Source organism: Dipodomys spectabilis, unplaced genomic scaffold (genome assembly GCF_019054845.1).
Source record: "Dipodomys spectabilis isolate Male_0828 unplaced genomic scaffold, ASM1905484v1 ptg000373l, whole genome shotgun sequence".
Lineage (NCBI taxonomy): Eukaryota > Metazoa > Chordata > Mammalia > Rodentia > Heteromyidae > Dipodomys > Dipodomys spectabilis.
In genome coordinates this window covers 2,730,785-2,749,105 of record NW_024871050.1, presented here as the reverse complement: position 1 = coordinate 2,749,105, position 18,321 = coordinate 2,730,785, and the positions used below count along the sequence as shown (strand labels likewise).

General features: G+C 37.2%; 2 protein-coding genes across 2 annotated transcripts in view; both read right to left on the bottom strand.

Annotated features, from left to right (window-relative positions):
* Positions 1 to 18,321, bottom strand: part of Nbeal1 (neurobeachin like 1) — a 177,479-nt gene that overhangs the window by 125,802 nt on the left and 33,356 nt on the right. Inside the window, 4 exon segments of the mRNA XM_042666952.1 lie at positions 996 to 1,081; positions 5,440 to 5,522; positions 10,504 to 10,631; positions 11,207 to 11,288. Coding sequence (XP_042522886.1) covers positions 996 to 1,081; positions 5,440 to 5,522; positions 10,504 to 10,631; positions 11,207 to 11,288 — 379 coding nt within the window.
* LOC122096412 (iron-sulfur cluster assembly enzyme ISCU, mitochondrial) lies at positions 12,318 to 13,093 on the bottom strand. The gene has a single exon (XM_042666951.1). It carries the CDS (start codon positions 13,085 to 13,087, stop codon positions 12,590 to 12,592), a length of 498 nt encoding a protein of 165 aa, XP_042522885.1. The 5' UTR covers positions 13,088 to 13,093; the 3' UTR covers positions 12,318 to 12,589.

The following is an 18,321-nucleotide window of genomic DNA, read 5'->3' as shown; positions in this document are numbered from 1 at the left end:
TAGTTAAATCAAATTTATTAAATTAAAATTAAAAACAAAAAATATCATATGCTTTCACTCATATGTAGAAGTTAAACTTCAGACATAAATACTTATAGACATGCATATACATATATATCCATATACATAACATATATAGGGCTAAACACAGACCATGAATCTATCAAAGGGACTATATCAAACTGCCAAAGGTAGAATGCTCTTTCTAAATTATAATCCAGTTGCCAACTAATAGTCATACTCAAAGTTTACCAGAAACACAAGTTAGAAAAATTACTACAAATTTTTTCATAAATAATAAAGAAAAACTAGTTATGTTTGTTAAAAACATACATTAACAGTTGTTGCCAGGTGCTGGTGGCTCATGCCTATAATCCTAGCTACTCAGGAGGCTTAGATCTGAGGATCTCAGTTCAAAGCTAGCCCAAAAAGGGAAGTCCATGAGACTCTTATCTCTAATTAACCACCAGAAAACCAGAACTGGAACTGTGACTCAAAGTGGCAGAGCACTAGTCTTAAGTAAAAGAGCTCAGGGACAGCACCCAGGCTCCAGGTCAAGCCCTACAACCAACAACAATGAAAAAAGTTGCATAAATGTATTTAGTAATTATAAGTAAGCAGAAAAGTGGGCTAAATTAACATGTCTTTGGAAATCAAACTGCTAGTATTTGATTTCATCAAGTCAATTCTTAGAACTGAGTTCCTCTATACTCTACAGTAAAATCTAGTAGCTGAAGAATGACACAAATATGAATTTATAATACCAAAATTCAATAAATCTAGGGTATGTATCCAGTAATTTTATTGTCAGTATTATTACTTAGTTGTCTACAAGATTTTTCTGGAAGAAATTTCACTTTAAATAAAATATAAACTCAAAAATATTTATATGATTCATAATGTTATAAAAAGAAAAGAATTCACTACATCATCCATAGAAAGCTTTTTGTACTGTTAACTATAAGTTGTATATTAACTTCCAACACTGTCCTCACCTGCCCACCGGCTACAATGGCTCCAAAGAGATGTAGTAAGCAACATTTAAGACTTTCCTTGAGATGTTCACTTTCCTGAAAACATTCTGTGAATATAATATACAAATAAATAAATAAGATTTCTTTTCTACAACATGAGTCATCCATTGAATATGTCAAACTGAAACACGCAGAATCATTTGTAATAAAGCAAAAGATGCATCAAAAGGCAAAACTTATAAGCATTTTGTCATTGAAAAGGAAAAGAGAAGTCATAAATTAGAACCATTTTAGGAATCTTATTTATGATCTCATACAATAAGTACTGCATAGAAAAAGATATATATTTTTTTTGGGGGGGGGTCAGTTGTAGGGCTTGAACTCTGTCCCTCAGCTCTTCAGTTCAAGGTTAGAGCTCTACCACTTGAGCCACAGTGCCACTTCCGATTTTCTGAGTGGTTTATTGGAGATAAGAGTCTCAAGGACATTTCTGCCCGGGCTGGCTTTGGGCTGGCTTTGGAACAGTGATCCTCAGATCTCAGCCTCATGAGTAGTTAGGATTACAGGCGTGAGCCACCTGTGCCCAGCTAGAAAAAGATATCTTGCTCCAACTTAATAGAAAGTCCATTTCTAACTTCTTCAACAATTTACAATACTAATCTACCTTAAAAAAAAAAAAAAGGTTATATCTTCCATCTTTTCTCAGTATATGCAGGTGATTGCTTCCAGAACCCTCACCCTTGTATATTAAAACACATACATGCTCAAGTTCCTTATATAAAATGGCACAAAATTTATACATAGTCTAAGTACATCCCCCCATCTCATGACTACTCAATGCAATATAAATGCTATTTAAGTAGTTGGCATATTATTTAGAAGATGATGAGAAAAACTTTGTACATATTCAGTAAAGATACAATTTTTTCCTGCATATTTTCAAACCAGTTACTTGAACCTGAAGATAGGGCATTTATAGATATGGAGGGCAAATATACTATAAAGAGCTGAATGTACTGAATTATACCTTTTTATATTTAATTCCGGATATTATTAATCTTAACAGATACATTTGCCTTATTCATTTTTATGGCCAGAAAGCAAGTATCACTATAATGATGTACATCGCTTTAACCACTTTAACAATTATAATGCTTTCTCCTCTTTATTTTAATAATAATTCTACTATGAGGAACTGTGTTCAAAACCAGCCCAAGCAGTAAAATCCCTAAGATTCTTATCGCCAATCAAACACCAAAAAAGCTGGAAGTAGAAGTGTGGCTCAAGTGGTATGCACAAGCCTTGAGCAAAAAACTCAGGGACAGTGCTCAGGAATGAGTTCAAGCCCAAGGACAGGCATACAACAAAAGAAAAGATACAAAAAGATGAAAAATTGGAAAATAATCTAAACCAAATGAAAAATTTAAAAAGCATACCGAAGTCTGTGAAATAAAGCTAAAACAATTGCTTTACTTAAAAAATAAAAAACAAAAACAACAAAACAACAAAAAATACCTATTCCTTACAATTCCTTAGGATTGGGGACATGGTTCAAATAATAGTGATTAAGAAAAAAAAGGAGAGAGCATTTTTTTTCAGGAATGAAAGATAGGACATCAATCCAAAGCTCACAGACTTTGAAAAGATAATAAATATATATAAAAAAAAACTTTATGTCCATAAAGTTAACAACGTAAGTGAAAACCATAAATTCTTTGAAAGACACAAATTACAAAAACAGAATAAAAATATCTGAATAGACTTCTACTCTCACAGAAATTGGCCCCACAATTAAATTAAAACTACAAATTAAACTTTAGCACCTGGCAGCTTTGCTGGAGAATATTAGGGAAATCATAATAGTAATTTTAAATATACTTTCACAAAAAAGAGAGGGAAAGAAGATGGTGCTAACATTACCTAATTAGACTAACATTAAGCCATCAAAATATGGTATTTTGTTATGTCAGCCTGAGCAGATTGAAACAGATTTTGGTATGAAGTAGAGGTAATGAATACCTAAAATTGTAGAAATGGCTTTGGAATTGGGTAATGTGTAGAGACGAGGAATTTTTAAGCAATATCTACATGCAAGGGTCTCAGGGAAATTCTGGTAAGATCTCAAGTAGAAATTAGTAACAAGTAGAAATTACTAAAAACTGGAGGAAATGCTATCCTTGTTAAAAATTGGCAAGGACCTCTGCTAAACCTTTTCTAGTAGTTTATGAAAGGTAAAACTTACAAGTGATGAAATGGATAGTTGGTTAAGACCATTTCTAAGCAACCTAATCTCTTCTGACTATAGAAAAATGTGTAAGGAGAAAAATAAACTGAGGAAGAAATTAAGTGCAAAAGAATCAGAATTTGAAGATATTTTAAATTTCTCACCCTACCCAAATTGCAAAAATTTAGAAAGCTTGTTCTGAAGAAAACACTAAGGACTGACTGAAAAACCATCTGATGAATCATTACAAGTATAATTACTGAACTTATTTAGCTATCTCAGTAGGGGCCAGGAATAAAGACTGGCTTAGAAAACCAGAAAAAATATATAAAAGAGGACAGAAAAAGTGGAAAAGAACGAAGCACATAAACTGCTAGACTTCTTGTATTCCATAGGATCACACCAAACTCAATTGTGAATAAATATTTTTTTTAATTCTTTTGTCGGTCATGGTGCTTCAACTCTGGACCTGGGTGCTGTCACTCAGCTCTTCAGCTCAAGGCTAGCACTCTATCACTTGAGCCACAGTGCCACTTCCAGTTTTCTAAGTGGTTTACTGGAGATAAGAGTCTCCGGGACTTTCCTTGTCTAGACTGGCTTTGAAGCCCAATCCTCAGATCTCAGCCTCCTGAGTAGCTAGGATTACAGGCATGAGCCACCAAGACCTGGCTTTAAATATTATTTTTTATAAAGATAGAATAACAGAATAATTCTAAAGACTATTCAGAGATCAAGAAGGCCATGCCCATCACATACCCACAAGGCTGAAAGGCAGTTTTCTCCTCCCTGGTCTCAAAGGTTGAGGCCAATTCTCAGATTTCCTTGAGTCATGATGACCCACAGTGTCTGGGGATGGAACTGTACTGGCAGCCACATGGATAGAGTTTTCAGAGAAAGAATGGTGCAGAATGCCCTTCTGAACTGGAAGGGATATCACTAACAAAAAGGGGACTAGAGGGCAGAATATTAAAAGAAAGTAGATTATAATCAAGCTATAAAGTCTAATGGAATTTGTTGTCTTGCCAGATTTTAGACTTGTCTGAAACCTGTCACCTTTCTTCCTATTAACTTCTTTTGAAATGAAAATGTATATTCTATGCCTATCCTATCAATGTAATTTGATAGCTCCTATGCTCACAAGTCTAGTGTTATACTTAACAAACTAAAGAACAGCTCCTGTGGATAGCAAAAAACAAACAAACAAACTCATCATACAGAAACACTTTATATTTTCTACTGGCATTAGTCCCATACCTTCTAAGTGACACTAGTTCCAAGCACAGTTTATTATAGACATGGGAGTATGATTAGTAGTGATGTATGGTGGGCACTGTAATCCTCTTCATTAAGAAAAGAAATGAGGGTTGGGAAGGTGGCTCAGTTGTAGAGTGCTTGTCTTGCATGCATGAGGCCCTGGGTTCAATTCCTCAGCACCACATAAGCAGAAAAATCCCTAAGTGGTGCTGTTGCTCAAGTGGTAGAGCACTAGCCTTGAGCTGAATTTCTGATGGACAGTGCACAGGCCCAGAGTTCAGGCCCCATGGCCAACAAAGGAAGGAAGGAAGGAAGGAAGGAAGGAAGGAAGGAAGGAAGGAAGGAAGGAAGGAAGGAAGGAAGGAAGGAAGGAAGGAAGGAAGGAAGGAAGGAAGGAAGGGATTAAATCTTCTTTTATATCATGAGAAAATAAAAGTAAACATGGCAAAATGTTAAGATCTGATATATTTGAATAGGCAATAGATACAAGAAACATATATACAGTGTTTCTTTTTATTCTGAGAAGTTTTTTGTATTCTTGAAAATACAGAATAATCACATGCATAGTGGCAATGTCTCTGGTTTTTATAACTGCTGTTTGATTTGGTTTCTCAGGTTTTATTTGGGGGGGATGGGGTGGGAGGTAAAGAGACTAAAGATCACTTCCACAGATTTGTGCGTGCTCTACCACAGATCTATACCCCTAGACAAGATTTTTATAAACATTCTGAAGTTCTAAAATATACAACCATCATTAAAATATTCAATTCACCCAAAAAAATTCTGCTCAGAAAAATACAAGTAAATCAATCATAACCAGACATAATGAGAGCCAAACATGAATCAACTACTCCAGTGACATATTCTTCAACGACCTTTATCTTATCGATTCACAAAGCTGAATTAAAGTCAAAATCAAGAGTAAGGAAAAAAGAATAATAAAAATAAAATGAAAATCAAAGTAAAATGAATTAGTATGTTACTTACGATAAAAGAAAGGAACAAACTCCACTGTGAGAGAAGCTGGCTTATATTTCTGTCTGCTCTTTTCCACAGAACTAAGGATTCGTCTATCATTAAAAAGAAGTTGATAACAAATTATAACATATACAAGTAGAGATGACACTTTTATAAAAGAACCATAAACAAATTTAATGTTTTAATTTTATTCACATATTAAACAAAGTATCTCCAGAATTGGCATAACTTGAAAAGGAAACAAAAAGAATGAACTTAAATTCTCTCCTCAAGAATTTCTTTTAGGGCTGGGAAGGTGGCTCAGTGGTAGAGCACTTGCCTTGCATGCTTGAGGCCGTGGGTTCGATTCCTCAGCACCACATAAGAAAAAAAGAAAAAAGCCGGAAGTGGTGCTGTGACTCAAGTGGTAGAGCGCTGGCCTTGAGCTGAAGAGCTGAGGGATAACGCCCAGGCCCAGAGTTCAGGCCCCACAACCGGACCCCAAAAAAAAAAAGAATTTCTTTTAAATTATACATCATGATAACCAGGAATATACCAAACCTAAAACTAATCTATAGAAGAATTTGTTCAGCAGTACTGCTAAATTGACAGCTTGGGTTAGGGTTAGTAGCTTATTGTAATAATACAAATACCATGTCTGAGAAATCTGATACTTCTGCTACTTCATGAGGTTTTTTTCTGTACACAACCAGTCCATACCATTAGCTTCTTTCATCTTAAGGACAGGGATCTTGTATGGGCTGGGATTACGTCTAATGAAAATTCCAATAATTATGATGGATGTTTTCTACTCCTTCATAAGGCCAACAAATTGCATATGCTTTTGGTAAGAACAATTCAGTTCAAAGCAAAATGAACATCTTAGACAGTATGATGGTATAAAGGCTGGAGAATAAAAGCAATTTGTAACAGAGTCTTTCAACTTAAAATGGTGAAAATTAAATTTTAAAAAAATCACAAGAATTTCTTCTGTGCCCTAAAATACTATTATTTAAAATGCTATTAGTTAAAGCCAACTGAAGTGTGAAATATTTGGAGGGGAGCTACCTACATATCCTACATCTAAATACAATCTATATGGTGGGTGAATGTGGCTCATGCCTGTATACTCACTCAAGAGAGCTAAGGATTACAGCTCAAGGCCAGCCAGGGCAGACAAATCTGAAAGACTCATTTCCAATTAATCACAAAAATAGAGAAGAGGACTTTCCTGGCTCAAGTGTTAGAATGCCAGCCTTGAGCAAAACAGCCAAGCAAAAGCAGGAGGCCATGAGTTCAAGTCCTAGTACCCACACAAAAATAAATTAAAATTAAAAATGCTATTAATAAATGCAATCTACATTGTTTTTAGATTTCTATTTATTTATATACCTTTGAGACAGGGTCTCATTATATAGTTCAGACTGGTCTCAGAATACTAGAATTACAGGCAAGCACCACTGTATCTGGGCCAGCTATTTTCTTTTTTTTTTTTTTTTTGTTGGTTGTGGGGCCTGAACTCTGGGCCTGGGCATTGATCCTCAGCTCTTCAGCTCAAGGCTAGCGCTCTACCACTTGAGCCACAGCCCCACTTCCAGCTTTTTCTGCTTATGTGGTGCTGAGGAATCGAACCCAGGACCTCATACATGCAAGGCAAGCACTCTACCACTGAGCCACCTTCCGAGCCCAGATATTATCTTCTTAATAACTATAATTGAACTCTTAAAATTACTTCCTTATAACTCAAAGCTAGGAAGAAAAAGTAAATGAACCATACAATAAGCCAAATAGGTTATACACGAGCCAGACTTCTAATTTCCTTCACCATCTCTCCCTGCCTCCTGCTATACTGCTCTTGTTAGAGCATTCAACTGCCAATGTGAGACTGCTTCCACATTCTTGCGTACGATGTTGGTTGCTTTATTAGTTTAGAATTTGAGTGACCAGGATAGGTAGAAAGGTTCCCTATCTACCCACTAAAATAAACAGTATAAACAAGAAATAAACTTTGTTAATTCTAAGCTCCTTGTTTGTTACGACAGCACAATTTAGCCAATTTGATACAAAATATTTGCAGAAGAAGTATAAACTTCCTTCCTGGAAAAAGGGACATACATATTAAAAATTCAACCCAGATAGTTCATAGGTAGTTCACACCTGTAATCCTAGCTATTCAGGAGGCTGAGATCTGGGGACTGAGGTTTAAAGCCAGCGTGGGCAGAAAAGTCCATGAGACTCTTATTTCCAATTAACTGCCAGCAAACCAGAAGTGGAGTTGTGGCTCAAAGTGGTAGAGCGTTAGCCTTGAGCAGAAGAGCTCAAGGACAGCTCCATGACCAACAACAACAACAAAAAAGTCAACTGCCAGGCTACAGTGGTTCATACCTGTAATTCCAGTTACTCAGGAGACTGAGATCTAAGGATCGCAGTTCAAAGCCAGTCTGGATAGGAAAATTTGTGACATTCCTATCTCCAATTAACTACCAAAACACTGGAAGTGGAGCTGTGGTTCAAGTGTAGGGTCCTAGCCTTGAGCAAAAAGCTCAGAGACAGAGCCCAGGCCCTGCTCAACCTCAGGATCAGCGTGGGCGTGCACACACACACACACACACACACACACACACACACACACACGCGCGCGCGCACGCACACACACACACAGGCACGCACACACACACACATCAAAATTTTCAAAAAGATTAACTGGCATATTCATGTACTTTAGATGAAACTTATTTTCTTCCATAATATAAGTGGGATCCATCCACTCAGGTTAAAAGTATGAAGAGAAAGAAAAAGACTGGCCTAAACAAGAGAGAACACTCTAGAAGACTGATTCAGTCAGTACTTCATCTGTACCTCTGTCTCTCATGTATGTCCCATGCGATACTTTAGACTGATAATATATTACTAGCTCTTGGTTCTCAAGTCTGCTAATCCGCACTTCAGATTTGGACTTGCTTCCATAATTATGTGAGTCGATTCCCATTCAAGTATCTCCCAATCCCTCTATATACAGGAATTCTACCTCTCCTACTGATTCTTTTTCTCTGGAGAAAACCATCTAATACAGGGATAATGGTATTTCTCAAGGTGTAAAGTGAATGTCAAAATATGCAGAGAAGACTGGTATATTTAGTAACTAGAGTACATGTTTCCATTACTTCTATTTCATACTTCTTGCTTTAACTAATGGATACATACTTGTCAAAAATCCTATGTATATTTGTAGTGTACAATATAATCTTTTGAAATACATATATAGCAATGATTAAATGAAACTAACAAGTGCATTACCTCTCATACTTTTTTGTGGTGAAAACAACATAAAAACTACTATATATTAGCAATTTTCAAATGTATTGTTCTTAACTGTAGTCACATGTTGTGTAACCAGATCTTTTAAATTTACTCCTAAATGAAATTTTATATCTTCTGACAACATCTTTCCAAATTACCTCAACAAAATGTATTACTTCAATAAAATACATTATGGCATACCTAGAAAGTATATTGCTACATGGTCCATATAGGTTTTTCTTTATTCTCAACTCTTCCCTATCATCTAATGGGAGCTTATTCAAAATGAAGATATACTGCTCTAGAAAATCTAGAAAGCCTGTAAAAACCACCTAGTAATAAAATGTTGATTTTTTTTATTTTTAATTATTTATTTTTGCTGATCCTGGGGCTTGAACTCTATCCCTGGGCACTGTGTCTGAGGTCCTGCAACAGTTCTTAACTGAAGCAAAACCAGTTAGCTCCTGACTTCAGTGTAACTTTAAGAGTCCAGAATAATCTGCTTCCCAACTAATCAGTCATACCAGCACAAGCAACGCAATGCTCCTTCCTCACACAGTTAAGCCCAGTGTTACAGGGCTTCTTCCCCAAACATCTAGATTCTCCAGTCTATTCACTCTGTTCCCACAGCTTCAAGAAAAGTAGCTTTCTTGAACTCATTATCTCTGTATTATTATCCCATTTTCCTTTTTTGTGCTTGTACTATGGCTCAAATTTAGGGCCTCATGCTCTCACTAACTTTCTGCACTCATAGCTAGTGATGTCCACTTAAGCCACACTTCTAGATCCTGCTGGTTATTTGGCAATAAGAATCTTGAGGATTTAACCTGCCTCCAGCTTGTTTCAAACCAGCATCCTCATATCTCAGTCTCTTTAGTAGCTAGAAGTACAGGTATGGGCCCCTGGTACCCAGCCCCATTTTCCTTCACAGGCCTCTTGTATCTGTTCAATATATCCTATACAATATAATTTTAAAAAAAATATAAGAAATTATAATTTAAAAAATAGCTAGTGTGATTTGTTTTCCTAACTTAACCACCTTGACTAATACAGGGTTAAAAATTTTTCAGTGAGGGGCTGGGAAGATGGCTCAGAGGTAGAGCTCTTGCCTTGCATGCATGAGGCCCTGGGTTCGATTCCTCAGCACCACATAAGCAGAGAAAAGAAAAAAGCCGGCAGTGGCGCTGTGGCTCAAGTGGTAGAGCGCTAGCCTTGAGCTGAAGAGCTGAGGGACAGCGCCCAGGCCCAGAGTTCAGGCCCCATGACCGGACCCCAAAAAAAAAAAAAAAAATTTTTTTTCAGTGAAATTCAATCTCCAGAACCTAAATAAATAAATAGCGCTAATAAATTTTTCAAATAGGCAATACATTGTTTAAAAATACTTTCAAATACACAATTTGTGGGTTGTGTTGGGTGTCTAGGAGTGCTGGAGAACAAATCAAAGGCCTTGTATGCACGTTACCACAAAGCTATACCTATATTAAAATATGCTAAAAAAAAATACAGATATGAAATGTTCTCTTGATATATCTGGACTTTATATGATATTAATATCTGTGCTTTCAACATTTCTTATCAAATTATCAGTATTCACTTATGTTCACAATATCTGAAAGGATATTTATCACTTATTACCACCGACACAATTCTCTACTTCACAGTTAAACCCTTAAGTTTTATACATATCTTTCCAGTTGCTTTTATAGAGAAGATATTCTTTTTTTTTTTAGAGAAGATATTCTTTAAAGAATCACATTCAGATTTTAAATGATCATTATGACTTATAGGACATACCCCGAAATTCTATGTCTCCAATTCCTATATGGATCATACAAACTTTCACAAAATGCCAATGCATGGATCACAAATTCTTCAATAGATGTCTGATCTGCCATTTCCTTCTCCTTTTGTTTGCTTTTTAACTAGAATGAAGTTAAACATAAAATCAAAGACATGACTTACTCATCATCTAACAATAAATTATTTTTATTCAAATAAGCTTAACTTCCCCTTTGAATCTGAAAGAAGTGTTTAACCAGTAGATTGGATATACGTTCTCAAGTTTTAAATTTTTTCTAGAATCATTTATAACAGGTAATCAAATGTCTTTAGAAAAAATTTAGTTTCAGCAAGAAATTTGGTGATATGTTTTATATGTATATACATACATAAAAATCACAAACTATTACTTATTTATAAAATACTTTAACACTTAAATTAAAGCAACATTGATCAAAACATTATAAACAGGTGTGAATAAATAGTAATATAATCCCCTTTGGTATAACTAATGTAAGAAAAAAAATTAAATAATAAAATACTAATAAAAACTTCCTTTCTTTAGACAGCATGTAACAGTTCTTCTGAAACACAGATTACCCAATGATAATTTTAATTCTTTTTTCAATTACCTTTTATGAAAACATTTACCTATATTAGCTATAGGAAACTTGGCCTTAACAAAGCAACAAAAAAGAATATATAAGTTCACACCTACTTGCTGAATATAGAGTGTTGTCATGGTGATGATATGGTTAATATAAGAGCAAGTCCCAATTTCTTCTACATTTGAAAGATTTCTGTAAAAAAAACATATTATATCTTATACAAATGGTGAACAAAATGCATCCTCATGTGTTCTGCTTAAATTCTGAGAATAGATGTTGGCAAACAAAGTACAAATATATTTATTATAACATAAAATCAATATGCCTATATAATCTTTTCTACTAAAAATATCAAATAAACCTTAAATACCACTTAACCACTATAAATAAAAAAATTATGATATAAAGTATTTTACAAGATCATACAATCTCAGATCTATCATTTTAGAAAACTAGGAAAAAATTTCTAAGCCAGGCGTCAGTGGCTCACTCCTATAATCTTAGCTAGTTAGGAAGCTAAGATTTGAGGATTGCAGTTAAAAGCCAGCCCAGGCAAAAATGTCTGTGACTCTTACCTACGATAAACTACTAAGAAAAAGCCTGAAGTGGCACTGTGGCTCAAGTGGAAGAGCACTAGCCTTGAGCACAAAGAGTCTCAGAGACCACGCCTAGGCCCAAAGAGTCTCAGAGACCACACCTAGGCCCTGAGTTCAAGCCCCAGGACTGGCAAAATGATAAAATAAAATTCTAATTTTTCCTATATATTTCTAATTTTTCTAATACATAATTAAATTTCTTTTATAGAAAAATGGAAACAACTTTTTTTTTCTTTTTTTTTTGCCAGTCCTGGAACTTGAACTCAGGGCCTGGGCTTCTTTTGCTCAAGGCTAGCAGCCTACCACTTGAGCCACAGCACCATTTCTGGCTTTTTCTGTAGTACTTTTTTATGTAGTACTTGGGAATTGAACCCAGGTTTTCATGAATGTGGGCAAGCACTCTATCACTAACTAAATTCCAACCCCGGAAACAACTTTTTTTTTTTTTTTACATTACATTCTTTTATTATTATTATTATTATATATATATGTGTGTGTGTATATATATATGCAGATCTGTTCTATGTACAACAACTAGTCCTATCAAACAATCAAACCAAGGCATTCTGCTGGTAATCTTCCCTCAAATAGACTGAGGTTAGATTAAATATTTATGCACTTTTCAGGTTATCAAAATTTATGACTCCAGTACTGATTCTAGTTCTGAACCCATATACAGAATTCAAAATATACACTAAGTACATTAAGGCCATCAGAGTATGCTGAAAGAAACCATGGGATTCAGAATAATTGAGAGTGTATTTTGCTAGCATCAGTGACAATGTGAATGGCAGATACTGTGTGCGTCTCTGCTTCCGAGGGCATCTGGGTGAATGCCCGTCTAGGTGGGTGTGCAGGGTGGGGTGTGGCTGCCTGACTGGCTGGAGCCCCACTCGCTCACTTCTCTGTCTCTCCTTTGCCTTCCTGTTTCAGTTTGTAATCAGCCAAGGCAGCTTTGATTGCATCTTCTGCCAGCATGGAGCAGTGCAGTTTCACCGGGGGCAGGCAGAGCTCCTTGGCGATATCCGTGTTTTTGATGGTCAAGGCTTCCTCCACCGTCTTCCCTTTCACCCATTCTGTGGCTAAGGAGCTGGAGGCAATTGCAGAACCGCAGCCAAATGTTTTAAACCTGGCATCCACAATCTTGCCGTCTTCATCCACTTGAATCTGTAATTTCATGACGTCTCCACATGCCGGAGCACCCACCAAGCCTGTGCCGACATTTTTAGATGTCTTGTCCAGGGAGCCCACATTTCTAGGGTTTTCATAATGATCCACAACCTTCTTGTGATACAGCCGGGCCGGAGCGGAGAGCTCTCGGGTCGGCAGGCGCGGACTGCGGAGCAGCAGCGCGGACGCCGCCCGCCGCAGCCGGCCCGCTCCCGCCGCCGCCATCTTGCCGGCCCGCCACAACTTCTAACTTATATATCACATATTAAATTTTGATATGTTTTTCTTACAGAAAATGACATGTTCTAATTTTTCTACAGCACAAGTAGAAAAAAATCACCAATAGTATGTACAATCCAAATATAAGCAATCAGTTAGATCTAAATTATTTCCTTAGAGGTTTCCCCCATACGGATTCACATGGTTTAGTTTTTATAAGCAGTATTCTCATAATACCACACACTTTTACAGGTTCACTTTGATTTATGAATTTTAGTTTTCTTTTTAGATTTATGTTGCATTTTCTCAAATGTTTTAAATCTGTAATAGATGCACCATCTCTATATACTGTAAGAGCACATAGTATCACATCCTGTTGAAAGTAGAAGGCCAATAAGTTCTTGGTGTTTAATTTTTTTAAAAATCCCTACTAGGGGCTGGGAAGGTGGCTCAGTGATAGAGCGCTTGCCTTGCATGCCTGAGGCCCTGGGTTCGATTCCTCAGCACCACATAAGCAAAAAGAAAAAAGCCGGAAGTGGAGCTGTGGCTCAATTGGTAGAGCGCTAGCCTTGAGCTGAAGAGCTGAGGGACGGGGCCAAGCCCAGAATTCAGGCCCCACCACCGGACCCCCCCCCCCAAAAAAAAATCCCTACTAGGTGGTTGTGGCTCATATATGTAATCCTAGCTACTCAGAAGTCTGATACCTAAAGACTGTAGTTGAAAGTCAGCCCCAGCAGAAAAGTCCATGAGATTCTTATTTCCAATTAACCACCAAAAAGGCCAGAAGTGAAGCTATTGTTTAAATGATAGAACATTAGCCTTGAGTGAAAAAGCTCAAGGACAATGCTCTGAGTTCAAGCTCCCCTACCCCCCAAAATCCTAATTTTATTCCATTTTCTAAGATTAAGGAATAGCATATAATATGCTATTATTTATAATGTAGCATATATATACATATTTAAAAGGCTTATTAACTTTCTGTTCTGACAAAATATATCTTAAAATGAAGTAGAAACTAAGAAAAAAAATTAAAGTCAAATGGTAACATATCTATAATTTTAGCAACTCTGAAGGGGACATCAGGAGAATAGTAGTCCAAAACCAACCCAGGCAAAAAGTTTATTCCACTCATAGGTGGACTAAGTGGCATATACCTGTTATGCTAACTACAAAACTAAAGGCAAAACAGAAAAACTGAAGCTCAGACAGGCCTGGGCAGAAAAACAACTGAAAAAACCAAGACCCCTATGTCATTTAAAAAAAGGTCTAGAGGAATGGCTCAGTGGTAGAATGCCTCCTTAGCAAGCATGAGGCCCTGCATTCAAGAACCAGTTCCACAAAGAGTTTCTTTTAAGCCAAGCACCCGTGGCTCACGCCTGTAATCCTAGCTAGGCAGGAGGTTGAGACCTGAAGATCATGGTTCAAAGCCAGCCTGGGCAGGGAAGTCTGTGAGATTTTTTTTTTATCTACAATTAAATCACAGAAAAAGCAGGAAGTAACACTGTGGCTCAAGTGCTAGAATGCTAGCTGGAGCAAAACCACAATGAGATTACACTTTATAGCCACTAGTAAGACTAAGGAAGACATAGACAAGTGATGTAAGATAAGAACGTAGAAAAAGGGCTGGGAAGGTGGCTCAGTGGTAGAGTGCTTGGCTCACATGCATGAGGCCCTGGGTTCGATTCCTCAGCACCACATAAACAGAAAAAGCCAGAAATGGCGCTGAGGCTCAAGTGGTAGAGTGCTAGCCTCGAGCTAAAGAGCTGAGGGACAGTGCCCAGGTCCTGAGTTCAAGCCCCATTACCAACAATAACAAAAAAAAGAATGTAGAGGGGCTGGAAAGGTGGCTCAGTGGTAGAATGCTTGCCTTGCATGCATGAGGCCCTGGGTTCGATTCCTCAGCACCACATAAGCAGAGAAAAGAAAAAAGCCAGCAGTGGCGCTGTGGCTCAAGTGGTAGAGCGTTAGCCTCGAGGTGAAGAGCTCAGGGACAGCGCCCAGGCTCAGAGTTCAGGCCCCACAACCTGACCAAAAAAAAAATCTTCATATACTGCTGATGAGAATGTCAAATGAAAGTCTGGCATTTTCTCAAATAGTAACCAACAATTTTACACCTGGGCAAAAGAAAATAGTATCTATACAAAAACTTCTAAGACTGTTCACAGCAACAGTATTGATGACAGCCAAAAAGTAAAACTAAATAAACTAAATGTCCATCAACTGATGAATGAATAAAGTGTGACGTAGCTGCAAATGTAATATAATTCAGCCATGCAAACAAATGAAATATAAATATATTCTACAACATTTATGAACCTTGAAACATGCTAAATACAAGCTATCAGTTACAAAAAACCACATAGTGCATGGTTTTATTTCTCTACTATATTCAGAACACAAAGTAGACCTCTGGTTTCCAGGGGATGGAGAAAGGATGAACAGAGAGTGATTGTTAATGGGAGGGTGCATATGTTCTAAAATTGACTGTGGTGATAGCACAATTCTGTACTACATAAAAAACATTAAATGATACATTTTAAATGAGTGGGTCATATGGCGTATAAAATCTCTAGCCCTTATAGCTATGACTGAAAAGTACCCAAGGTAGTAGTACAGTACACATATATTAAAATTTTCAAAGTATCTTTATAGATGAAGTACCAAAACTTCAAAGTATGAAACTGTCAGTTTAGACTATGTATATAGTTCCAGCCCTGCCTATATTTCTTTGTTCCCCTGCCTCTTAAATTTGAGTTATCATAAAATAATTGCACTTTTCGGGGCTGGGAAGGTGGCTCAGTGGTAGAACGCTTGCCTTGCATGCCTGAGGCCCTGGGTTCAATTCCTCAGCACCACATAAGCAAAAAGAAAAAAGCCGGAAGTGGCGCTGTGGCCCAGGCCCAGAGTTCAAGCCCCATGACCAGACCCCCCACACCAAAAAAATTACACTTTTCTTTTCTTACCTAATGTGAAAAGAGAAGTCATTATTCTCATGATCACAATGAGAAAAAAAGCTGAATAAACTGAAAACCAACATTTCTTAGATCCATTAGAGACTACATAAAGAAAAGGAAGAGAATTTAAGAAGGAAAAGGACAAAACACAATCTTTATTTAATTCTTAATAGATTTAACATTATACTTTATACTAAATAACATAGACATATATTGATGATTATAACTAAAAACAAGTGAAATGAATGCTAATAATATTATAAGAGAATATAGAAGCCAGGTGCCAGTAACTCATACCTGTAACCTTACTACTCAGGAGGCTGAGATCTAAGGACTGAGGTTCAAAGCTAATTCAGATAGAAAATCCCTTAGACTCTGATCTTCAATTAACCACCCAAAAAGCTAGAAGGGAAACTGTGGCTCAAGTGATAAAGTGCAAACCTTGAGTGAAAAAGCTAAGCTTAGGGATAGTGCCCAGGCCTTGAGATCAAGCCCCAATATGGAACAAAAAATAGATACAGGAGAAATCTAAGTAGATTTGGATTTTCTAATGATTTTTGTAGATACAAAACAAAGGAACACAATCCATGTAGGAAAACTGATTACTTAAATTTGATTAAAATAAAAATCTCCTATTCTACAAAAGACTAAAATACAAGAATGAAGACAAGTCACAGACTAAGAAAATGTTCAGGTAAGTGAGCTGATTAAAAAAAAAAAAAAAAAAAAACTCTGGGGGATAGGAAGGTGGCTCAGTGGTAGAGCACTTGCCTTGAGTGCATGAGGTCCTGGGTTCGATTCCTCAGCACCACATAAGCAAAAAGAAAAAAGCCAGAAGTGGCGCTGTGGCTCAAGTGGTAGAACGCTAGCCTTGAGCTGAAGAGCTGAGGGACAGCACCCAGGCCCAGAGTTCAGGCCCCACAACCGAACCCAAAAAAACAAAAAACAAAAAAAAACCTCTATCTCACAATATTCAAAGACCTTTTTGTGTCTGTGTGCTAGTTCTAGGGTTCTCAGGACCTGGGAACTGTCCTTGAGCTTTCTGGGTCAAGGCTGGTGCTCAACCATTGAAACACTGTTCCACTTACAGGTTTTTTTGGTGGTTAACTGGAGATAAGAGTTTCACAGACTTTCCTTCTCAAGCTGGCTTTGAACCACTATCCTCAGATCTCAGCTTCCTGAGTAGTTAGGATCACAGGCATGAGTCACCAGTGCCCAGCTAAACCTTTTAAATTTAAATAAAACAGCAGCCCAGTTTTAAAACTAAGAAAAAGAGCTAGACAGATACATCAACACAGAAGACATAGGAAAGATGCTGTACATCTTTAAAAAATTAGAGAATTACAACTTAAATGTGGAGTACTACATATACTTACTAGAATGGCTAAAATTTAAAAAATGGTGCTATAGTTTAAATATAAAACAATATAAAATATGACCTAATGTATTGAGATCCTGATTGATAACTGATGGACTTTTGCTAAGTAACTGGATCCTGAAGGCTCAGAACTAATCATTACATTAATCCCTTGATAGATTCACAATATGATGGCATCATATTGGGAATAAGAAATGAGGCTTAACTGGAATGTTTGTTTTGTTGGTGTGTTCTGTGCTGGTAGTAGGGCTTAAACTCAGGGACTTTTCACTTGGCATTTTCACTCAAGGCTGTAACTCTAACACTTAGGCCACCCGTCTACTTGCAGCATTTTGCTGGTTAATTGGATAGAAGAGTCTCAGAAATTTGTCAGGGCTGGCATGAAACTCCATCCTCAAATCTCACATGTGGAGCCACTAGAATTACAGGCCTGAGCCACTAGTGCCTGGTCTGGGTGGGGAGGAAAGGGTTGTTCTTGGGGCTATATATTGTCCTGGCCTTCCTATAACATCATATTCTCTGCTTTGTCTGCCATGATTTAAGAACCTCCTTTGCCACACATTCCTGCACCATGACTTTCTGCCTGAGTGCATAGACCCAAAAATCATGGATGGAACCCTCTGAAACAATGAGTTAAAATAATTAGTTTCTCTGGGCTGGGAAGTTGGCTCAGTGGTAGAGAGCTTGCCTTGCATGCATGAGGCCCTGGGTTCGATTCCTCAGCACCACATAAGCAAAAAGAAAAAAAGCCAGAAGTGGCGCTGTAGCTCAAGTGGTAGGGCGCTAGCCTTGAGCTGAAGAGCTGAGGGACAGCACCCAGGCCCAGAGTTCAGTTCCCACAACTGACAAAAAAAAAAAAAAATTAGTTTCTCCCTTAATTTGTTTTGTTTCCATCAGGTATGTAATCA

Excerpts from the sequence above, each read along its gene's own strand:
- LOC122096412 (XM_042666951.1), bottom strand. The coding sequence starts at position 13,087 with ATGGCGGCGGCGGGAGCGGGCCGGCTGCGGCGGGCGGCGTCCGCGCTG.